Consider the following 26137-nt stretch of genomic DNA (forward strand, 5'->3'; position numbering starts at 1 on the left):
CTGTGCCTACCCCATTGCCGGCAATGAGGAAAAAGTCACGTGATGTCACGAGTTTGACATGCCTGTTCTAGATTGACTCAGCAGGTAAGCACATGGGATTTGTGCTTTTCTTTGTATTATTACTGTAGGTATTCTAGTCATCCGCCATGTACTATGTATATAGATAGCAAGTCAGCAGCCTTGTTCAAATCTCTCCCGTGGGAGTGGGAGGGCAGAGGCTAGAGAAACATGTGCAGGATTATTCTGAACAATATTCAAGACATTTATTGTATAAAGTTGAGTTAGATTCCTGGGGTTCAGGCCTTATGGAGTTGACCTGATTCAATGGGAAGAATTCTAACCTATCAGACTTGATGAAGTAGATAGGATTCTTGGGGTGCAAGTGGGGATACCTATATATTAGATCCATGTCTCTCCTAGATTGTCAAGACTTTCAATGTATAGTTGCAGTCAAGATAGTGGTACTTGCTCTCCACCATTTTCTTTTGAAGAACTATCACTGGGTTCACTGGACAATTAGAGCAGGCTGTTGAAAAAGTGGTTTATTTGCAACTTTAGAGAAATTGATTATCTGAAAATATTATCTCTTTTCAGGCAGGTTTCACACCAGGTTACTATATTGAGATACCATGAATAATTTTGTTGATGATTCCTAGTAGGATCAAGATGTGGGGGCTATATCCATCCTGACTCTCCTGGTATCTTTTTTATATCAGAGCATGGGCCATGATGTTTTGATGGTTCTCTCCTTCCTCTGGAAATATTTCCAGCCAGTTCTAATAAGAAAGGAGATGTCTAGCCCTAGATACTTGGTCTGCAGGATTTCTTATATTCTACAACAAAGCTCCCCAACCTTTCCAGCTTGGCAGCCCGAAAGGATAGGGAGCAGCAGGGAAATATGTGAGTGTGCACTATGGTGGCACTAGCATGTGTGTGCATGCACAAGCAGGCCACACACACCTACAGCATGTGCACTGGCGCCTACGTGCTGGCGCAAACGGGCCACTGTTGCCTGTATGATGCTGACTGTGATGCTTAGAGTCCCCGTGCATGCACAAATGGGGCCACTAGCCCCCGCATGGTGGTGTTACCACGAATGGGGAGAGGGTTCACCAGCTATTTCCAGGGCCCAGTGGCCAATAGGCTATGGCTGGATACTGGGCTGTGGACCATAGGTTGGGGACCCCTGTTCTTCAACCTCTCAGTTCCTACATAACATCTATATGAAATCTATGGATGATTCATATATTGGTATGAGGTCAAGAATCCTAGTATGCTGCTAATGGTGTTATATATCTCTAGGCTGGATTATGAAGTGATTCCATCAAGATTAGACAGCAGTATTTGGTTTATTGTCTCATCCAGGGCTTTGCATCCAGGCAAGTCCTCACAACTGCAGTTGGCTTTTCCTACTGAAGTGGATTATCTACTCACGATATTTCATGCTTTCAAACTGCTGGATGGGCAGGAGCTAGAGACAAGTGATGGGAACTCACTCCATCTGTTGGAGTGTCAGCCATTTCTGATCCACAGATCCAGCACCATTAAGCTGTTGCACCAGTGTGCCTCCTTTATTTCTGCTTATTCTATCAGATCCATTGTAGAATACATATTGGTATGTCCTGGTCCACTCGATGAAACACTGTTTTTTGATGGGGGCATACCTACTCTGTAGCCTCCTGCTCTCTGGAAAAGCATACTTTGAGATACAGTGAAATTGAGTCAGGATGTTAGCTGAGCCTCTTCTATAATAAATTATATAACAGATTCTAAAATAGATTAGGGAAATGATTGACCAGAGACATGTTTTTGATCTTTTTGCTTTGATTTTTAATTTGTTTTAATATAATTATCAAGTTTGTTGACCATATAATTTGATTAAAAGATAAGGTAACATGAATATTGGATGGATGGATCAAATTTTAATTGCATGAATTTCTGGACCTTTGAGATGGCGGGAAGTAATTTAACAGACAATTTTTTCCCTGTAAAGGGGATCCTGTTATTATAATGAGACAGCTGGGAACTGCAGAGATCTCCTTCCCTGGAATGGCACTGCAGATAAATAATAGACCAAAAAGGCCAAAAAAAAATCCAAGAACATCTGAGCCTGTCCTAAAAAGACCAGTTGTTTGGAACATAAGCTAAACTTGAATCAACAATTATATTCTTTGAAAAGTGTTTTGATGGTATTCCTGGATTCTATGGCCAGATCTTTATTTTTACCCACATTCTGCCTATGTGTTCACTAGATGTACACACACACATACACACACACACACATACACACACACACACACATATTCCTAAATGAATGCCAGCCTGTTTTTGAGTAATAGTTTGAATATATGTGTTTTAAAAGGAAATATTACAATTTTTATTAGGCAATTCTATCATTGTTATAAATAAGTAATTGTACTGGGGAGAAGGGATAATCCTTATTTAATTAAATTCATCTATACTCCCAGGTTGGCAGCAAGCAGACATATGTGAGACTAATACCCCCAGCCTGCCTTGTATGCATGTGCAATTAAAAATTCACTCTACAGTAGCACTGGCAGTTTAGTCTTGCTTTTGGCATTTGCAAATTCTTTTATTTTGTGGCTTTTTTTCCCACCATACACATATGCTGGAGCAGATGTTGCTTATTTGTTGTTTATTCAAATCTGTAAGCTCTGGCAGCAACCACCATTGTTCTGTAATGAAGCTTTGCTCAGTGTCCTCTATTAGAAGGACCCAGCAAATGTCTGACTCCCAGCAGGAGGCTGTAGCTACTTTATTGGCAATTTATATTTGATAAAGCATTCATTTGAAGATCCTGGCTGGTGGCAATGCAGGAAAGGGAATGAAGATGAGAAAATGTAATAAAGATTGGGGCAATCTTCATTTACACCCATGTTGAATGTGCTCTGGGGTCAGGACTTGGGAATCAAGATGATTTACATGCTTCCCATATTCAGTCAATCTTTATACAAAAGGCATGAATGTAAGAAAAAATTGTCCTGCTATTATCAGAATCACATTATTTCATCACCAACACACACCCCTAATTGCATTAGGAATGGAATCATTTGTTTCTCCAGCTCTCTGCTTAGAATTTTCTTTTCTTCCAGTTGTGCTCAGATCTTTTTCCAAGATGGCATTGACCAAAGGAGAAATGACTGATTGCTGAAGCGGCTCTGCCAGTACAGCAGCATTCAGTCCCTTTTGCAGCCCAAGATGCTATCAATCAGAGAAGTAACCATCTCCATCTGGAACAGGGTAGCATGGAAACCCACTTTCACACTATTTGTGATTCATCTTGTCGCAACAAGTGGTGCCAGGGACCAAACCACGCTTGAATCTTTCTAGCAGCTGGGCACATTCTACTTTCCCAGCTTGCTGAGTTGACATATTAGCTCTACCGACTTACAGAGTGGCAATTCTTTTAATTATCACACCTTCACCCCTCTTCTTCCTCCTTTTTCTCCTCTATCCTGCCATCTTTTCGCATACAGTTTGGCACCATGGGAATATCTGCAGAAGGCAATCAGCATTTTTTTTTAATTGACTGTTTTCCAAAAGTGTGAATCTTGTTTATTTTCCCTTGGTAAAGTACATATGGGAACAATTGCTGGATGGCAAAAAACAAAAAGAATGTCACAATGCTTCTCCCTGTTTCTAATGGCATCAGGACAGTCTGTTGGATTTCACAGATTGCCGTTCTTTAAAGCAAAAGGTATTTTGTACTTATCGTGTTTCGTCAAGACACGCCTCTTTGTTTTTATATGAAATTGAGGAGTTCCTCTGCTTATTGATATATTAAAACATAACTGAATGCATTTTAAGTGATGGATTTTAACGAAGTTCAAGCCATGTTCCTATATCTGGATGGAAATCAGTATTTATTTATTTATTTATTTAAAAAGAAAACCCCACAGATGATGTGTACAGATGTATATGATATAATTTATATCCAACATTTCCTCCAGGACTTCCATGTGGTGCATCTGGAAGTTGGTCCCATAATATTCTTTCCAATTTTTATCCTTACAGCAATAAGCAGATTGAGCAGAAAAATAAAGGGTGGTTAAAATCAGTCTGTTTGTCAGCTCCTGATTCTATTACTGCAGAGCTACTACTTATTTTAGGTATGTAGGATAAGAGATGGAAATACCTAATTTGGAGCAATTGGCCTAAGAAATATTGCCACTGTACAAATCCCAGAAACCACAGTACCACCAATGGTGGATGACACTGGAAGCTGCACTATGAAAACAGCTGTAAGGTCATAATTGCTTCATCCATCCTTAAACCTTAATATTGATGAGAGATAATGAGATATTATTGTTATTATTAATTGAGGTATATTCAATTAATAGAGGTGTTAGCGTTAGGGTAGACCCAGTGGTGGGATTCAAATATGTGAACAACCGGTTCTCTATATGCATGCCACTTCCAGAAGACTATTCTGGGCCTGGGCAACAAAAAATTAGGTACCAGTTCTGCTGAAGTGGTGCGAATTGGCTGAATCCCAGTACTGGGATCATAAAAATGATTAGGGGTTTCTTATATCATGTTTCCAAGAAAGAACCAGAAATAGTAATGGAAGAATTACTAGAAAGAATGTGATTAATCCATTCACCTGCCAATCATTTTCTCCCAAGCTTGACAAATCAACCAAAGTTCCTGATGGGCTTGGTACATCTTGTAGAAAATTAGCTTAAGGGAGGACAGTTGTTCCCATGACTCATGCCTTCAGTGGAATGGGAATTTTAAAGCATAACCATGAAGACTTTATTAAATAATTTATATCTCCAATGCTATAGACACACTTAGGTATAAAGTATCTACATTTCACCTGGTAATCTCTGATCTTCATAGGCTAGGCTTTAATATTCTTATTCCATTGAACTAGAGTGGCAGTGAGAAGGAACACCTGGGATAGTTGCTCCTGGATTATCAGTGTCTCATTACATTAATGAGAGAGGAAAAAACAGTAGAATGAAGGTTCACAATTGTAATAATGGTCTGCATGGGCAAGGACAGATAATTACAAAGATTTATATAAGACAATTCTGACCATTGTACATAGTGAAATCCTACAATGGCATCTGATAATGTTTGTTGGTGAAGATATACCTCTCAATTGCTTCTTCTCAGTGGCCATTTCAGACCTGCTGGTCTTCCATGGTGGTTTAAGGAAAACAGCCTAGTTTTAAATACCAGAAAAACCAAAGAAATCATTGTTGATTTCAGAAAAGGCAGGCACAGCCACACTTCTCTGTGCATAAATGATTCATCTGTGGAGATGGTTACCAGCAACAAATTCCTGGGTCTGCAGCTAACGAGTAGGCTGACTTGATCGCTCAACAGTGAGAAACTGGTGAAGCGGGCACAGCAGCGCCTGCATTTTCTGCGCCGCATGAGAAAAGCACATCTTCCTTCCCCTGTCCTGACTACTTCCTACAGGGGGACAATTGAGAGCATCCTGTCATACAGCATCACACTCTGGTTTGGAGGCATCATTGCTTCAGACAGGAAGGTGGTACAGAGAGTGGTGAGAATGGCCAAAAAGATCATTGGCAGTTCCCTCCCTCCCATCCAGGACATAGCACAGAAGTGCTGCTTGAGCAGGGTCCATAAGATTATCTGGGACACTACACATCCTCTTCACGACCTGTTTTCCTTGTTACCTTCTGGGAGGAGGCTTCGTGGTATCCGAAGCAGAACATCCAGATTCAGCCAGAGTTTCATTCCATACAGCATTAACCTTGCAAACTCTCAAGCTTCCTCCTTCCGTTATATATTCAAGATGGACAATATTTAATATTTATTTGCTACGTATATGTAGGGATGTGGGTCTATACATATGTTGTTCATAGTATGTTTAGGTATGTGTCATGTATGTGTTTCACTTTGAGAGCAGGCAACTAAATTTCATTTTTGATGTGTGCCATTGTGCCCACAGTATAAAAATGACAATAAAGGTTATCTTATCTTATCTTATCTTATCTTATCTTATCTTATCTTATCTTATCTTATCTTATCTTATCTTATCTTATCTTATCTTATCTTATCTTATCTTATCTTATCTTATCTTATCTTATCTTGGATAATTACCTTTTTCTCTTTTGTGCTCTGTCCTTTCTAGATTATTCCCAGTTCACAAAAGTAATCTTATGGTAGTAGACAGACAGGAAATAATATATGAGGGAACTATGTTTTTGCTACTGAGTGTTATATACCGTATTTTTCCATCTATAAGACGCACCCTTGTAAAAGACGCTCTGGCATGAGAGTTCCAAGCTTACAGCAAACAAAGTCAGCGCTGTGAGCAACCACCTCCCAGCGCTCTAAATAGATGCCTCCCGGCCGTCGCCCCCCCACACCTAACCAGCATCTTGCAAAATGACCATGCATAGTCAGTTCACAGGAGCAGCCTTCCAACCCTGGTAAACAAACTGGCGCGAGCACCAGCATAACAGCAAGGGAAGGGAAGTAAAGGCAGGTTTTAAACTCCCCGCTGTTTCTCCACGCCGATCAGCTCTTCTGTACCAAAAGCCAAATGTCTTCCCATATTATTTTTAATGCATAGAATGTTCTATTCTATACTTAGGTTTGCCTTTGTCTTCCACTGATGAGATTAGATAATTTAGTTTCAGTCTTTTTTTTTCTTTTCAGATGTTGAATTTCCAAAAAGTCAGTTCTTCCAGTACCATTTTTTTTTCCAGCATCTCTTCGAAACTGCCAAGGGAAGGAAAGTCTACCAACCAGCCTTTCTCAAGCTAAATGTGCTGCTTGGGATAAGGGACTTTAAAGTTCAACCCATCTGGAGGGTGCTAGGCTGGGGAAGGCTGGTCTGCAGTATCCTCTCTGCTTTTAATGCATACAGCTTTATGTCTCATTTTTATTAGAACTGCGCACGGATGTCGGCCGTCTTTTTATACTGTTTAACAGGGATTACAGACTGGACTAAAGCCAGTTAATAAGATGGAGATAATATGAACATCTGGGAAGGAAGGACATTCTAGAATCTGGTAGAGATATATCATTCCTTAGGGAAGGAAAGAGTTCAAAGGCCATTGTTAAGGTGAATTGGCATCTTGTGATGCTTTTATTAATCTTATTTTATTTTAAGACTGGCAATTGTTTTTATGTGACTCAAAGATGGGCTTGTTTCTGTCATTTTTGCTAGAAGTCAGACTCTATGGGAGTCATTGATCAGCTGACTTTTAACAAAAACCTTCAGTTTTATCCATGGTGCTACACTTTTGTAACAGTGAGGAAGTGCTATCTTGACTTCAATATGAGTGGATAGAGGGAGGAGGCTTATCGTTAATAACAACACTAAGGCAGAAGCTATAAAAAGAATGGTATTTAGAGAACTTTTATGTAAACAGTTAGTTACACCAGAGCCAACAATCCTCTTTGAAAAATTGTGTATCAAACAATTCAAGAAATTGTGACATGTTAAAAGTGTTCAATGATCATCTTCAAGGTTGCACATTTTGTTTTGTTTAGGAAACTTGTGCATGAAATTTTGTGCAAAGCATTGGTAATCTCACCTTGACAAATTGCTAAATATTATGGGATCTAGGAACATTCCGGAATATCAAGTGGTCTACTCCTTTAAACAAGATTTGGTCAGACCAGCCTTTCAGACTGGACACTAATCTGTGACAGAAATTCAAATATATAAATGTCGGGAAGCCACATGGGCAGAATATGTCCCCCCCCCAAAAAAAAAAAAATCCAGCTTGGCAAAGGAGTAAGATAAGGCTATATATTCTTCCCTTATTTATTCAACCTATATCCTTAATATATTTTGTGGGAACTTGGGACTGGAACAGGATGAGCATGTTTTAAGATTGGAAGAAGAAACATCAATATTCTGTGCTATATTGATGACACTATTTCATTAGCCAAAAATGCTAGACCTGCTAATACAATCAAGGAGCATAGTGAAAAGAATGGACTAAACTTAAATACAAAGAAGACCAAACTTTCAATAGGTACAACAACCAGCCTCAGAATTGTAATGAAAATATCAAAGAGATAAATAGTTTTTTGAGATCAACCATTAAAAAAACCATGGAAACGATATTGAGATGCTATGATGTGTCTGTACCTACAAGGATTGGAATAGGGTAAATAATGGTATTCTCTATGCACTTTAAAGAAACAAAGTTGAAGAGCAGTAAAAGTTGTTTTAAAGAAGTAAGATAGAAAAAGTATTGACTCTTTTGATCTTTAGTGTTGAAAAAGACTCCTGAGAATGCCAAGGACAGCCAAGAAAACATTGATCATTGAATATATAAACCCAGAGGCACAAATGAGCAGGTTCAATTTTTCCTACTTTGGATAAATTATGCAAAAACCTAGCTCTCCGGAGAACACTCTAATACTGTAAAAAAATAGAAGGGAAGAGAAGGAGAAAATGACCAACTATGATGTAGTTAGAGTCAGTAACAGTGGCAATGGGTATACTATTGGAAGACCTTGAAGACCAGGTTAAGAACACGTCATTCTAGAGAAAAAATATTTATGTGATCACTGATAGTCAACACTGATTTGATGGCTCATAATCAATCAATTGATCAATCAATCAATCAGATGTAAAGCAGAATGGAACCCTGATTTAAAATTTTGCTCCCTGTTATATTCTATTCTTTTAAAAAAACTTTTTAAAAAAATCTCTACAGAGAACAAAATATAAAAAAAACTAAGAAAAAATAGGGAGGGGAAAAGTGCAAAGGATAAAGAGAAAAGAGGGAAGAAAATAAAAAAGAGTGGTTTTTTACAACCCTGTAATCCCTTTTTATCAGGGTGGAGTTGGGGCAACTGAATGGAGCTGAGCGTTTACTGGCTGGGTGTCAGCCCTTTCTGTCACCTACACAGAGTTCACAGCAGATATTTTCTCTTTGCGCCCTGATAGAGAAACGTCTGTCACTGCCTAGGATTGAACTCTCAGCCTTCTGAGTGGGAGGTGAGCATCTTCATCTCTAGGCCACTGCACCACTCAGAAAAATATTTGTACTGTTACAAAATTTTCTTTGTACTGTTACAAATATGTAGGTAATCCCCAACTTGCAACCATTACAGAGCCTGCCAATTATGACTGTAAGTCATGACCATTGTAAAAGTAAGTTATCACGTGACTGACCCCATTTTTAATTACTTTCTTTTGAAGCAGTCATTAAGCAAAAGGAATGATGGTAAGCAAATGTTGCACTCATTAAGCAAACCCGTTGTTGGCTATGGGATGTTTTTGTGGAAATAACTGGAAGTAAACATCAGTATTGGCAAAAACATTGTAAATCAAGATTATTACTATGGAATGCTGCAAATGTCTGTAACTGCCAAGCAGCCAAAATGTAGTCAGGAGACCATGGAGTGGGGTCAGCCATTGGGACATCAGAACCGAGTCATAAGTACATTTTGGGAGTCTATAATAACTTTGTTTGGTTGCTCTGTGACCTATTGTAATTTGAGGACTATTTGTAGCCTTTTGCTTTGAAATTCAGTTATATATATTATTTGTACAATCATAAACAATTCCAATTGCCAAAACCCAACATCAATGTAGCATTTCTTTTGGTTTCAAGCAAAATGCCCCTAAGTCAGGGGTGTAAAACTCAATTTCACTGAGGGCCGCATCAGCATTGCAGTTGCTCTTGCGGGGGGCGGGGTGTGTGGCCAGAGTGGGTGCAGCCTACTGGGTGGGCGTGGATGGAGTGGGTGTGGCTACTGGGTGGGCATGGCCAGTTCTACATCATTCGCGTCAAGGGTGCCTATGGGGGCCTGGGCAGAAGTGGGACAGATCTGAGGGTCTCTGGCAGAAGGGGGTAGGACTGGGGCAAGTGCCAAGGCATGGTCCACCGGGGCAAGTGCCAAGATGGCTACCACAAAATTGTACATTGGCTCCTGGCTGGCCTGGGCCAGGGCCAAGGCAGCGGAGGCCGTTCCCTCACTGTTTCCAGGATGGCTTCGTGGGCCACATGAAACCACTTCGTGGGTCACATCCGGGCCCCGGGCCTTGTGTTTGACATGTCTGCCCTAAGTGGTATCCATGTAGAAACAAAGTTAGGTAAAGTATTTTCTTTAACCAAAGTGGTTAGTTCTGTCAGCTCAGCCAATTCCATTAATTTCACCATCCATTCTTCTATTGTGTAGATCTGTGGGCCTTTCCATCTCTGTGCATACAAAAGTCTTGGATTCCCAGTACCGTAGTAATCCAAGGATTAAACTTCTCAGTGACACTATCTGAGAGTCACAGTATAGATTAAATGCCTCCCATCTGTACTTTTCCTTTAAAAACAACTCAATTGCAAATTCTGTGAATGGCATATCATTCGGTGTTAATGGGCTGGGTTGGTTTACTGAACATTAGAGTCTGTTTTACAATCTGTGCATGTGTTTGTACATGTTGGACTTCTGGGCAGATTTAGAACTTCTGAAATTTTGTATTGCATTTGAGTTGTTGAATGAATTCTGATGTGTGACCCTGGGTGGATGAATGTTGTTAATGTTCAGCTTAAACATGCATTTCTTTTTTTTTCTTTTGTTGCTTATGTTATTTTTAAATGTTTATAGGGCTGCCCATATTATATCAATAATAAAACATATATATATATATTTTTATTAAAACCAAAAACATTAAAAACCTGGCACCAGAATTAAGTTTCCACATGTAGTCCCTCATTAAATCTTCTCATCCACTTCAACCTTTCCCAGCGCTTGGAGAAAATCCAGATCTTAAGTGCTTTCTGGGAGGTTAGGAGAGTAGAGACCTGCTGAATTTCAAACCGAAGGTTGTTCCATTGGGCAGGAGATGGCATGAAAAAAAAATAAATTCTGGTTTGTATGGTCAGAGTTGCTCTATAAAACAGGAGGCTTCTTCTGAGCAGTGACAATCCTGTAGGCTACCACATGTAAAAGGAATCAACTGACTTGGACTATGAATGTGCCATAACAACAGGACCAGTTAGGACAATGTCTTGAAGATTGAACGTTGTCTCCTGTAAGAAGAGCTTGGACAACTATTTGCCTGAAATGATATAGGGTTTCTTGCTTGAGCAGGGGGTTGGACTAGAAGACCTCCAAGATCCCTTCCAACTCTGTTATTCCGTTATTCTGAACTTCACCATGTATACAGTACATGTTTACTCAGAGAGCGAGACCTTGAATGAATAGGCTTCAATCTGCAATATGATTCTTTTCATATGCCAAGAAGTAAGTTCATGTTGTTACATTTACAGGCAACTCAAATGACAATATTGCAAAATAATGACCAGTATTCCAGAACCTCCAGAACCTCTACAAATTCACCTTTTTTTGTTCCTGCATTTTGTGTTCTGTATTGAATATTTGTCTCTTTCTGCCACCTGCTGGCCATTAACCTGCAATACTCTACTTACAGTAGGAATGTGCAGTAAGAATGTGCAGGAAAGACTATTGATATCATAGTTTTTATTATCATCTGAGGCTGTTGCTGTGCTTATGAAGGTTTTCAGCTATCACATCTGTAAATTTTTCTTTTCTGTTCTGTTCTGAAACTGTGCTGAATAAATGACTGGGATTATTTTATACTGAGTTTAGAAATTTTCTTTATGAGACAGTGCCTATCCATGATTTCAACATAAATAATTCTTTATGCAATAAGGCAATATTTTGCTGACTAGGAGTTCATTTGTGCAAATTAGATATTATTTTCAGGATCCACATGATTTTACTCCTAAGTAAATGTGTATGAGATTTCATCACTGGACTTAATTAATGTTTTGCCTTTGGGATTAATCTCCATTGTTTATAGAATAAGTTATTTTATTTGCTTTTCAGAGCATGAAGGCTTGTGTGCTACTATGATCTTTGATTTTACCATTTTTCCTTTAATGCATGACAGTAATATTATCTTTATTTTACAGCTTTTGTCTATCTGAATTAATAAGAAATCATATCAACATGATAAAGCAGAGAGAGAAATAAAAATACCAACAATATAAGTTTGTAATTTAAATATATCAAATAAAATGTATCCATTTAAGTAGACTGATGCAATCTGCATGCCTGATTTAGCTTGCATCAAAATAGCTCCTCCAAATATACTGTGCAGCATCTTCTATTACTTTCTCATTAGAGCCAAAATGAGGTGGGGAGAACTTGAATGGATACAGCCCTACCCTGTCAACACTGTGCAATGTTTACGCCATCTTCTCTTCTCTCTCCTTTGGTTTCTTCAAGATAATCCCTTAAGATTTTGGGACACACTTTTGACTAAGACTTTTTTTTAGCAGGAAGGAGATTTCTAAGAAACATACTTTGACTTTAGGAGTAATAAGAAAAAAAGAAACTATATAGGATTTTTTGTTGTTATACAAGTACTGCATACTCAGATACCAAAAATAAAAACTCTTAATTTTCTTCTCAACTATTCCATTCATTTTATTTTTTTAAAACAATAGATGCAATAACAACGAGAACAAGCAGCTGTCAATCAGACAGCAGTGGATTTCTGGAAGATTCTTTGGAGCCCTTACCTCTGTAGGTAACTTAGGAATCAGATGCTGAGATCAATTAAAAACTATATTCAGTGCTTGGGGGATACCTTTCTGCTGATTTCTAAGAGGCCTTGTTATTTTCAGAATAAATCTAATTCTGTGTGTCTTTACTAAAATACACTCTTGAGTTCAAAATTTTCAGTGTTCATAATACAATATGTCTTGAGTTTCAACAGTTGCCTGCAATTTTTCTGGGCTATTTTGCCTAACCCAAAATTTAAATGTGTAGTAACTAATCCATATTAATCTGCCCTGGTCCTTCATTATAGCTATAGTCAGTGCTTTTTTTCTTAAAAAAAAAAAAAAAAAGGTGCCGGAATTCACACATGTCATACAACCCGCCTTGCCTACCCTACAAGGTTCCATCCCCAAAAGGTACCGGAACTCCGTTCTGGGCGTTCTATGAGAAAAAAAGCCCTGGCTATAGTTACTTAGCAACAATTTTCTCATCAGTTGCAACACAAAATTTACTCAAATTCTAGATGCCTTGCCATATTTCCTGAAGATTCTTCAGTAGGCAACTACTTCATTATTTTCCTGAGTGACATTGATTTTTAGTGTATACGTGAAGTGCAGTACTGCAAGTGTTGGGGGAGCTGAGCCTCACAAAGCCCCCCCCTTGCACTTTTTTCTGCCTTCCTTTCCATTCATTCTTTCTATTGTTTGTCTCAGAATAACAGAATAACAAAGCAAAAAAGTTTTTCATCTTCCTTCTGAAAATAGCACGTTAAACTCTTTTTTTCACATTTAAAATTATGCATAAGAAAACTACAAAAACTCTGAGAATCTCCATGAGGAGAAAGTATTGGAGGGCCAAACAATTTTTTTGAGACTTTCTAATAAAACTGAGTTTTGGAGGTCCTTTGGATTGGAGTCTCAACTTGTAAACTAGTGTGTCTGGAATTACTGTTCTGGTCTGGAACTGCAACTTGAGCAGACTGCATCTCACTTAGTGTCCTGTGCATGAATCTTATCTACAGTTTTCTTCATACTGGTCTGTTAGTACTGTGTCTGTATGCTTTTGTATGGTGAAATAATATCAGCCCTATTCCATTAAGTTAAAAAGGGGTGGGTGGGTAGAGAAATATTTAGTACAAATAAACTATTTCTTAGTTTATTATTCTTATAATTTGCCCAATAATTGAAATGTTCTGTGCACGTTATAGTGTTATCCAAAACTTAATAAAATACTAAAATCATTTTTTAATATTCAGAAGAACCTTAATACCATTAATAACTAGGATATAAATTATGAAAAAAAACATTTAAAATCCAGTATAGTGGCCACTTAGAATATAACTGACTACAAATATTAAAGATGTCAGATCCAATAAATTGGAGTCATTCTAATTGTACCGTTCTGTATGTGTCTTCTCAGATGTTAAGTTCAACTGAAACCACTGGAATTTAATTCCAAGGAAATGGAAATAGATTGCAGCCCAAACTAATTCAATTTTGTTTTCAGTGAAATAACATTGATTTTGCTAAATCTGAATATTTGTTAAGACTCTTTGATTTTCATTTCAGGTTTTACCTTTGCCTATAACCAATGAGGGTTAGTTGCAATTCCCATGATTATCAAGAATTTTCACAACATAAGCAAGAATATCTACTTATGACTCAAGATTATCAACCCCAAATAGACAGGGCTGTCCCTAACATATCAATTGTAGAGAACACCGTTTCATTACTGCCCAGCCTGAGCGAAGAAAATACTTTACAGGGAGAGGAAATCTTTTATTCCATAAATGAAGATGATATTTCATGTGAGACTTACAGTGGACAGTCAGAAAATGTTGTCAGAAAATCAGCATATGTGCTGGATAAGAATGAAATGCAAAGTAGAAGAGGACAACGAGAGAAAGAAGATGATTGTTTGGTGCAAGACAGTACTTCAGCTCCAGAAAGGAATAACAGAGGTTCTTTTTCTACAGAGGAAAATTCCATTTCACCTCTAATTAGACTTAGTGGCGGCCAAAGTTGTCAGGGTAGAAAAGAACATGAAAAACCTTTGAGAGGAAGAGGAAGAGGAGAAGGAGGGGGGGGAGATGTGTGTAGAAGAGATGTTTTAGAAGATACAGCAGGATGCATAGAAGAAAAAATTGTATGAAATGAAGCCTTACAAAAAGTTGAATTTGCCCATTTCAGTTTCAAAAATTAAAAGTGGATGTCAAGATGCTACTTTCAAGGATGCATTAAAGCATGTGGATACAATAGCCTCTAAAGATGAGTGTATCTGGATGACTGCATCTCCACAAATTGATGCTATTTCAAATAATTGCAGTCTTCAAGGCTCCAACCTTTCCTTTTCCTGTGTTAAAAACAGACAATCTGATTCTTTGAATCTATTACAATCAAGTTCAGAATTGGACAAAGATGGGCATGTTCCTGACTCTGAAATAAATGCAAACTCCTTTAAATCTGTTACAATCCAGATGCCTTCAAAACTAACATCAAATAAACAAAGCATATCACTGAATGAAACTGCCATCAAAAACCCGTCTATGGATTTGTCATCCAAGATGTCCCAATGCCCTAGGAATGAGTCCTTGGTTTTATCAGAGGGAAAATACAAGCAAACAAGAGAAGCTTCTGCTCAAACCCATAAGATGCAAGCGAAGGAGGGACCAATGCCCCCATTTCACTGCTTCCCTTCTTTTAACGGGCATGGCCACTTAGTGAAATCTGCTTCTGTAGATGCAGGACTTCATGGAGAGTACAGCGCAAGCGCCCATGAACCTTTGAATACTTGGTGTACCCATCCAATGGCTCACTGTTGCTCTTCAAACTCCCACCACTGTTGCTTTATGAGATCTTTCCCTTTAGCTGTAACTTGCAAATTCCCCACAGTGTGTTGGTCTTCTCGCAGCCCTATAGAGCTGCAGCTTTGGAAAACTCTCAGATTGTTGCAAGGCTCAGCAGTGAGAAACATCTCTTCTGTGAGTCTCGCTAAAGGAAATGTAATAACTGGTTAGTATTTTGTTTCTCTGATGAAAAAAATTGTGTTCTTCTAGCAATCAGGTTAGATGTCTGAAATAACAGCGAACCCCAAATTATTTATGAACAGCAGCCAGAATGGTAGAAGAACTGAAAGCTGTATGAGGAATGGTTGGGGAAAATGTTCTTTATGTTTAGCTGTAAGAAATAAGGTCAAGAAAAACTGTTAGCTGTCTTCAGTTATCTGAATGTTTATATGCAGTCAGAACTACATTTTATGACTTTGGGTGATAATGGTAAGGGAAAAACTGTCAGGTAAATATTAGGAGAAATGTTGAGAACTGGTCAACACTGGAATAGAATGCTAGGGAAGTGCTGGACTTTTTTGACCATTGTTATTAAAGCAGAGGCTAGACAGCCACTGGTGAGATATATTACAGAACTTGCATTGACCAGGGCATTGAATTTAATGAGCCCTAAAGTTTCTTCATCCAATTTTGCAATTCTATTGTATGGAAACATGCCTCCACTAAGTCCAATGCTGTCTGCCAAGTTCAGTGCTACTCTCTACTCTAAATGGTGCAACTCTATAGGGAAATAGAGGGAAATCTCTTTCATCATTTGCTGCCCAGCACACCTTTTTGCTGGAGATTCCCAATTTGCTGCCCTTTTTTAACAGATGGGAAGGTTTTCTTGCTCAGCAAAATTAATTAACTTCTGTCATCTTATTCAAACATTCCATAGACTAATTGGAAAACAGAGAATGAGATTATTTTCCGTGTTCCTTCTATAAACCTGAATACAGAATATTCAAATCTACAACATCTACATGAATATTGTTATTGTTTTTGTATGATTGGAAATTCTGCTTTTTTTTAATTACAAGTTGTGTAAGCTACCCATATGAAATTTATTGGCATGCATTAGATTCTGGTTAAAGCTTGGTTGATCACACAGAAGTTGGCTGTAGAGTAAGTGGGTGTGATCCTACCTCTTTTTCTGTGTTCAACGAGTATAGAATTATTTTTTTTTCTACAGAAAGGAGGCAAATTCAGATAGTGTGTTTACAGTCTCTACATAATCATGGCTCATGGAGAGTCTAAAATAATTTAAGTCAACATTAATATTTGAAAACCAAACTGTAACTCAGGAAGTCCAATGTCCATACTGTCGCTTATCTAGGGAAGAGAGATGGATTTCTCAGAACTATTTTTAATACATTATTTTTAGGTTATAACTTTGGGGGAATTAACCAAAATGTCCACAAGATGGCATTGTAGAAAGAGACCCATGTTAGTTTAGAGTGGTAAAAAGAAGTCTGATAGCACCTTTTCCAATTAATAAATTTTATTAACAGGCATTAAGCATTTGTCACAGATGCTGCTACACTTCTGATTTTTGCCACAAGATGGCAGTGTTTCATAAATCACTTATAACTAATTGTATTTTTTTTTTAAGTATATGGTCCTGGTGTATTTTTCCATTTTTAAAAAATATTTGTGGAAAGCAGAAACATTTTCCCTCACTTTTTTCTCTTTTCCCCACTTAAAATGACACTTCATTCAATAATTTCAGTAAATAAAACAATTGAAATGAAATATTAATTTTTTTCTACTCATTTTCCAAATGTGTAGTGCTATGACTTAAACAAACCCCTAAAAATGGGGTGTTGTATATATGTGCCTCTTGTTTAGAACCATGAACATATGATTTCAGGATATAATATCCTGAATGCCCTATAATATCCTAATATCCAGAATATAATACGGAAATAATAATAAAGAAAATCCTCTCAGTTTACAGTAGGGGTAGAAATGAGAATTGGCAATAAATTAAAACAGATATTAGTACCCAGAGTGAGACACTCATACTGAGATTGCATGAGAAAAGAAGGACTGGGGGAGGGGACATAATAGCAGTATTCCAGTATTTGAGAGGCTGGCTGCCACAAAGAAGAGGGTCAATTTATTCTCCAAAGCACCAGAGGACAGGACAAGAAACAATGGATGGAAACTAATCAAGGAGAGAAGCAACCTGACAGTGAGGACAATTAACTAGCGGAACAGCTTTTGCCTTCAGAAGTTATGGGTGCTTCATCACTGGAGGTTTTTAAGAAGAGACTGGAAAGTCACTTGTCTGAAATGGTATAGGGTCTCCTGCTTGAGCAGGGGGTTGAACTAGAAGAAGGTCCCTTCCAGCTCTATTCTAATTGATTAATTGATTTGATTGATTTTTCGAGGGTTTCCATAAATGAGAAGATAATACTTGTTGGTATAGCTATATTGCATTAGTTTCAGCAGATTACTATTAAATCAGAATAGTTATTATTCCCCACCATTGACCGTGCTAACCAAGTTCTTATTGTAATTTAGTAATACATGGATAGTCATAAGTTCCCCATATTCTTACATTTTTCCTGAAAAGTCTTCAAGTTTATTCTGCCAAAGACTAAGAAATTTGTTGTAGTAACTGCTCAAAATAAGCCTGTCTACCACTTAACTCTTCTATTGTAAATACATAGTATGTTATTGTTTCTTCTTGGTATTGTATTTAGTGTACAGTCCATGAAATTGAAGTTATGAAAAACTCATGCCGGAAGTTTCAAGAAAAGCTGGATGAAATTGAGCAGCACCTAGCAGAACAAGAAGCTTTATTTCCCAATATTCTGTTGAAAGAGGGACTGACAACATTGAAAATGGAAAAGTCTTTCTATATAAATCAGAAGAAACTTGAGGAGCAAAAAGAAGAACTAAGGCCCTTTTATGACTTGTGGACTTCAACTCCCAGAAATCCTGAGCCAGCCATAAGTCATAAAGGGGCCATAGTTCCCCACCTCTGCTCTAAAAAGACTGCAAAAATGAAGCTGATGAAACACACCTAGCCTGTAGTATATTCAGCACTATTCATTGGCCATATAAAATTTTACAGAATTTTCCATTGCAAAATATATAAGAGGCACATTATACAATTATTTTTTTTGTAAAAGTTTTATTGGTTTTTTACAATAACAACCTTAGTGCCTTGTGTACAGCGTGTTGTCTTGGTTCATAACTTTTTTAGAAAAGAATATACAATTAATAATAGTTAATAAAAAATCAATAATAATTAATTTTTATATTTCCAAAATTAGTATATCAATTAATAATATATTTCCTTGATCTTCTCTTTACCTAGTAGTATTCTCCTTTCTGCCAAAATTAAACAAATATAATTTCTAATATTTGATATTTTCCATATTTAAATGATTAAATAAAAAATTGTTCTATATTTATACCAACAATAGTAGCATCCATATATAGCATTTTTTCTTATCAGCTTATGTTATTTTTGTAAGAGTCATCTTATTGATTCACCATATATCTTATTTTCATAAATCTTGTTTAAGTTCAATTTCTCTGTAGTATTCAAACAATTCTTGTCAATCATATTTTCCCCAGTATTTAACATCTAAATATCCAAATTTTCAATGTAAATATATCATCCAGTATTTCATATTTCATATATTATATATATTACTTATCTATCATAACATCTATCCATAACATCTTTCTAATCAATTTATATTTCACTTCTATTTGTAAAAATTAGTTAAATCACTATATATCCTTTTTTCAGAGTTCTTATTAAGCTTAATTTCTCCTCAATATTTCAATCATTCCTTAATCCTAAATCTTTTCAAACTTAATTTGTCTTTAAAATTCAAACTTTTCCTTCACTTACAACATCCTAATATTTTTACATTTTGTATCCTATCAAAAAATACTATATACTTATGTCTCTTATCCAACTTATTCTAAGGTCCCTTTATGGCCAAAGTTATTAGTTTATTTAGCCATATTCAAACAAGTGTTTACTCATATAATATTCCATCTGGTAGGGTGAATCCAGTCTCTTCAGCCCATCTCTAATCTTCTTCCTTTGCCAAATTGTTTTCCAAATTAATATTTTCAACTTGTCCAGTTCTTGTATTTTTGTAGTTATTGTTAGGAGTAGAGGATATATAGTAGATAGGATGTATGCTTTTTGTCTCCCAAACAATGATTCTCCTAGCAGTGTCCATTTTGTTAAGTCTTCTTTCTTCTCAAGTTTATTTTGACGTTCTAATGCATAAGGTATCTTTTCCATATTTATTCTTGTATCCAAGTCTTGTAAGTTTTTTCTTGTTTGTATTAAGTTATAATTCCCTTCATTTGTAACTTCACAGTTAAGTCATTTTTTTTAGTTCACATTCTGTTGTCTGGGTTGTTTATTCATTCTTTACCATCATTCCTTGGATGTTTTTTTATTGTAGATTTAAGTTAGAAGTATATTCGCTTATAGTATCAAAGTTATGTTTAATCTCCTTGTGGTTTAAGTCTATTGTAGTTTGTATCTGTTGTAGCATTGCATAAATTTCGTCTTGGAAAGTATTTGTCTTGTCTTGAAGTGTTTCTAAAGGCCTTTGATCTTTCAGGCTAAATCTTTCAGGAATAGATATTAGATTAGGTGTGGCTTTTTATCATTTTTTGATGAGTATGTCATATCCATGTGTCTGCCCAGTAAAATCAATGTTTTATCACAATTCTTTCTTTCAGGAGTCAATTGTCAATTCAATATATTTAGCCAGCTTAAATCCTTCCTGTAACTTCCCTTCTCAATAATTTGTCATAGATCAAAGTTTTTAAACAGTTCATAAATTTAAACCACTATTAAAATATTTCTTTTCCTTCAAACACTTTCTAATCTTATAGCTAGCCCAGTATTCAATCTCTTCTCTGTTCCTTAGCAACTATCTTCTTAAAGGTTATTAGAGTTCATGGAAACATATTTTTTTTCTTTGTTTCTGGGCATTGTCTTTAATGTGCTATATTATCATTGTCCACTAGATGTCAGCAAATATTTATTTTCCAGCTCTTTCAGACAAAAAAATTCTTATTATTTTTTCTTTTTTTATGTAATTCAATCAAAATCCTTTAGAATATAATCTTAGCAGATTGTTTTAGTTTCTAAGTTTGATCAGATTGTAGTATTTTGAATTTAATTTCAATAAGGTTCTTTCCTCCTTAAAGGTTAATTCCATCTATGGGAAAATGAGAATGTAGTCCCCTCCCCTCACTTTCGGAGGTTGTTTGCCTTGGGGGTTTTCTCAGGGACTAGTTGTGAAATAAAGGAGAGAAGATCAAATACTCTCACCAATTCCAAGCACGCTGTTCACTGTTGTTCTGGCTAGTGCTCTGGGACTTTGGCTGCAGGCAGCTTGGCTAGACACTGGCATGTGGCTAGCCTTTCTCCTGTCGGGTTCGGAGGTCTTTCCCCAGAGCAAACGAAGCGATTGCCATCAGTTTGTGATCAACGGGGTGCCCCTCCTTCACAGTCACCTCTATGGGACGGCTTTCTGAATCTTTTAAATAAAACAAAAAAGCCAAATAATATAAATGTTATTTTATTTATTTAAATTTATTTAATTTATTTAAAATCAGTAAAACAAGCATACAAAGTACATAAATAAAACAAAATAGCCAAATTTCCCATATGTTTGAAGATAATACTTCCCAACATTCATATAATAACAATGGCTCTACAGTACATTTCCCAATTCATTCCATGCACAAATCACATTTGTGGACTAATTTCTCATTTTCAAAGAGAGGGGGATTGTATTATGAAAGACAGACCAAAGCCCTGAAAAGTTGTGTGGAGTGGCTATTTATGAACTCTTTATCAAATTTGGGCTGCAAACTTCTGGACAACAACTAAATGGCAATGTCTGTCTGTCTGTCTGTATTAGAGTTTTATAGCTTTCCAGCACAAAAATAAGCCCAAAAAATAAGCACACATTCAAAATGAGCAGGAGGCATAGTTTAGAAAAACTTTTTTTATAAAATATATATAAACATGATACATACAGTTTCATTCAGTTCTTGGCAACGTGGTAGAAAACAACAACAACTAACTCAGGAGATCAGGACACAGGAAGAGACTAACCACACCCAAACTAGGCTGGCTCACATGCTTTTCACAGCCAATCCTGTGTCTCAGTTAAATAACAGTTCCCATTGGCTGGTTCATTGCTATGGCTATTCCAGTTCATAAATTCTTACACACTGACAATCAGTCTGTCTGTCTGTCATCTCCTACCTTTGTTATAGCTAGCTAATAACTTTTTTTTGCAGCAATTGGATCAACTATTAAGTACACAGTCTCCTTTATGCTCAGAATTTGGAATTTCTGATTCATGGGAAGAAAATGAAGATAAGACTGTTTTCTGTGCCAGAGCTGGATGTGTTAAGGGGATACAACACAGGCCTCCAGCCAGGAGTGCAACAATCCCATCAAGCCCTTCAGCTACTTTCACCAGGCAAAATAAGCTGCATGCCTCAGCTTTAGCAACTGAGACCAGTTTGGTGTTAGTTCCCAAGGAGCTTCACAAGAATAAAAAAGAAAGTAAAGGTCCCCCTCAGCCTAAAATAAACTTCAGGGGCATTATACAGAATGTAAGAATTGCTCCTCAATGCTTCTGGTTCCTAGAGTGGAGATAGATGGAACTTTTCTTCTCAGGTTTTCTGTTCTTTTTTAAAAAATATATTTTATTGATTTTTTAACATAAACACTTTGATATTTGGTAAACAGCATGTTGTCTGGGTTTATATTTACAAAGTAATCACTAACAATCAGTTTCTGTATTACAAAGTCCGCATGATAGCTTTGCTTGATTTTCTCTTCTTCCAATAATATTCTCTTTGCAACCTTAAATTAATACAATTCTTATTAATTTGATAGGCAACAATTAAATGTAAAGATTTTTCTAAAAATTCTACCAATAATAATCACATCAATATCATGCTTCTTTTTTATGTTCCTCTTGATTGCCTCGTCATGAATCCTGTTTACAATTCTTATTTCAATTTATTTTCTGTACAATGTTCAAAACATTCTTGCTGGTTAATTTTCCCAGAGTTAATTACCTTAAAGTATTTAAATCTATTTTCATGTCTTAAAAAGTAAGTAAGAAAAAGACACAAAAGAAAAACATAGAAAAAGAAAAGACAAGAGAGGGAGAGAGAGAAAAAAAGATAATGAGAAATAATTAAATATAGTATAGCCTCTTCCAAGAATTTTCTGATCTCTGAACAATTTTTCTCCTGATATAAGCACCCTCTACTGGTGCTAGTTTAAAACAGAATAAGCATGAATTAATTGTTAATGGGCAATTATTATGGCTGATTTCCATCACGAGAAATAAAATAAGAAACTTGTTTTTGCTTCAGGAATGTGATGCTCAGGTTTCTTTTGAGAAAATCTGTACATTTTACATTATTTTATTTTATTGTCTTGAAATTACTAATTTTATCACTGAATATATTTAAAACAAAAACATATACGGAAAACATACTATATATGGATCTTAACTCAATATTGATATAAACCCTCCTTCAAAATGTTAGGTCACCTTTCTAATATACTTGTAACCCATTCCTCCAGTTTTTAAAAGTTGTCCTTATTAACTGATTTCTAATAATATTTTTATGCTGCATCTTATAACCAATCAGATCAACAATATTCCTCAGGATTAAACTTTTCACCAGTTGTTACTTGTCCAAATAAATGTGTCTCAAATGCTATTTCTAAAATTTTAGATTTTTACAAGTTAACATTCCCCGAGTGTTATTATTGTAAGAAAGCTATTATAATACTGTAAATGTAGTACTAGACTAAAGAAAACCTCAGATTTTTTTCCCCAGTCATGTTCAGGCCTATTGTGCTAGTTTCACAAATCCATGTACACCTTTTTTCTCTCTCTCTGAACTGGATATATGTGCCTGCAACATAGTTTTGTGATAGCTAATGCTGTCTTAAAGCTGATGTGCATTTTGGCAAATTTAATTGACAATAAAGATTAGTTTATTAAAGTGAAAAATGTCATTTATGTCTTCATTGTTTCTGAAACATCTAAATATACTGCATGTATAAATCCATTCCTATTACATATAAATTTCTGTAACTAAAGAGTAAGGAATTATAATAAGTTTGTTGTTTCAAATCATACCTGACTGTTTCAAATCATACCTGACTTCTAAGAAAAGCATTGCAATTTATTCCTTATTCCATCCAATGTAATACTTCACTCAGTGTGAGCCACTGAATATTTCTCAAGCATATCAACCATTTGGGCAGCTTTAAGAGCATATGACTTTTGACATCAACACTAGCCCAGCTGTTGCTCCATGGCAACCATAATGGGAATGGAGGTGTAAAGGAGCACATGACACTGTTTGGCTGCTGTACAAGCAATGTTCAATTTTTATCTATTGGCCGCTTCTATTCCATAACAGATTTCATGCATCAGTCTAAACTAAACTAAGTACCGTATATTGTAGTTTAAAGCAATGTATTAATTTGCAGTTTTCTTACCTTCTGCAGTTTATAGCAAAGGGTTCCAAGGACATCATAGTGGAACCATGTGAAACAATTCATTATTTTTTGGAAAAAGCTCTTAAGAATACCCTCTTAAGGACTGAATTATCCTTTAATACCCACCACGTATTGAATGACTGTATTCAAGGTTACATTGGGCATTGTTATACTGTTACTATTTCCACAGTTTGTATTTTTATGGGTCTTCACTTTTTGTTAAACAATATTGAAAGACAAACTGAAACTGCTTATATTTAATATCACTTCATATTGGTAATGCTATAGATCATATTCTGTTTAAACAAATGGAAACAGATGTCTGAAAGCTGATTGAATTAAACAGCACAAGGAGTGAGTTTTGTATAAAAACCTGATTTGGTATATCTGCCAAGGAGAGTTCAAAGGCTGTTTAAAAAAAAAAAAGCTTCCTGGAGTTGTCCCTAAGCAAAGTCAAAAGGATGTCAAATTGCAGTTTCACACTATGGTTATAAATCTAGAAAGTTAAAATAGTAACGGTTCTATTGACTTTTGGCTTACATTATTCTACTTTTAAAATTTAAGAATTCTAGTAAGATTTGATTCATTTAGATTAAACATTTCCTTTCCAGTTACTTTCTGGTCAATTGCCATCTCTTATTCAGACCTTTAGGACAGTTTCATTGCTGATGGCTGAAACTAAGCCGTCTTACATATAATGAATGGCATTCTTTCCCTCTGTGTTCTCATTTTCATTACCCTTCATTTCACTCATTACAACTTATGCAATGAATTTTAGATCACTTCTTCATAATCTCCAAGTTGTTGTTGTTGTAAGTTGCAAAGCCATGTACAACTCTTCGCGACCCCTTGGACAATGTTCCTCCAGGCCTTCCTGTCCTCTACCATCTTCTGGAGTCCATTTAAGCTCACGCCTACTGCTTCAGTGACTCCATCCAGTCACCTCATTCTCTGTCGTCCCATTCTTCTATTGCCCTCAATCTTTCCCAGCATTAGGCTCTTCTCCAGTGAGTCCTTCCTTCTCATTAGGTGGCCAAAGTACTTGAGTTTCAACTTCAGGATCTGGCCTTCTAAAGAGCAGTCAGGTTTGATCTCCTCTAGGACTGACCGGTTTGATCGCCTTGCAGTCCAAGGGACTCGCAGGAGTCTTCTCCAGCACCATAGTACCATAATATCTCCAAGTACGTCCCTTCAACTCATAGCATGCGGTTGTACGATGCCTTTTCTTCTCCACCTGGGTCTAGCCAGCACCCTGAGGCTACTGTGGCTCCATTGCAAGAATCAAACTCTTTGTTACCTTTTTGGGGTTGCATGGATTTTTGATGCCATGCTAACTTTCCTTGTAGTTTGTTAAAATTGCACTCAAATATTATCCTATCAGGTTCCTTGTTTTCCCTCATGTTTCTTTTTCATAGTGGTGAAAAATATAAACAACAACAAAATCTCTGAACAACTTGCTACCATCTACAGGTATGATGAAGCCACTACTACTTAGAACAGCCAGAAAGCATGAGGTATTCTGGCACTTTCACTTAAGAAGGGAGGTGAAAGGAAATGGGAGTTAGAACAATGGGGAACCACCCATCTGATAGAAAACATGGCAACACAATCTTTCTTGCATTTCTCAGACCAGGAACAGATCTGATTAAATTCTGCAGTCAATTAATTCAATGTTCAGAAGCTACCAAAAACTCCACAAACTAACTTTGCCACTATGTGCAGAAGGATCATTAGATTCTGAGGGTTTGTTTTTTTAAATTTCCTTTAGAGATACTGCATCAGCCAATTATTTCCCACAATAATTAAATAGTTATGAACTTGAGAGTTGTACTCTTGGACTCATGCTTCCTAATAACTGGCATTCAGACACATGCTGCCTTAGATTCTACAGGAAACTCAACCACTGGGTTTGATCCAAGAACTTTTGGTTTCCTACCAATCCTAACTCAGAGGTTATTGTGGAGAGGGGGAAAAAATCAACAAGTGTTATGATGGGTATTTTGAGTTTCTGGATGGAAACTAAAATATATATCCCACAAATAAATAATATGTAATAACATTGTGTAGTAATTTGGATTTACAGAGAGACATTTGCTTCACTATATATATATATATATATATAAAAGAAAGAAACAGCAGACATTTCATATTACTCTGAGAAGCACAAAGCTAAAAGCACAAGCCTGATGATGATGAATGTGATTTCATCGAAACGTCGCTATGATACTTCTAATCTTACACGGGAGAAAACCCGAATGACCAAAGACTCA

General features: G+C 36.5%; 1 protein-coding gene across 1 annotated transcript in view; it reads left to right on the forward strand.

The window, feature by feature from the left end:
• The window catches only part of ITPRID1 (ITPR interacting domain containing 1), a 38843-nt gene extending 13481 nt beyond the window's left edge, over window positions 1-25362 (forward strand). Inside the window, 8 exon segments of the mRNA XM_029283296.1 lie at window positions 12444-12522; window positions 14067-14527; window positions 14688-15478; window positions 18031-18179; window positions 19768-19780; window positions 21629-21949; window positions 23877-24018; window positions 25283-25362. Coding sequence (XP_029139129.1) covers window positions 12444-12522; window positions 14067-14527; window positions 14688-15478; window positions 18031-18179; window positions 19768-19780; window positions 21629-21949; window positions 23877-24018; window positions 25283-25362 — 2036 coding nt within the window.
• The last annotated feature ends 775 nt before the right edge of the window (window positions 25363-26137 follow it).

Source organism: Protobothrops mucrosquamatus, unplaced genomic scaffold, assembly GCF_001527695.2.
Source record: "Protobothrops mucrosquamatus isolate PMUCROS unplaced genomic scaffold, P.Mucros_1.0 scaffold48, whole genome shotgun sequence".
Lineage (NCBI taxonomy): Eukaryota > Metazoa > Chordata > Lepidosauria > Squamata > Viperidae > Protobothrops > Protobothrops mucrosquamatus.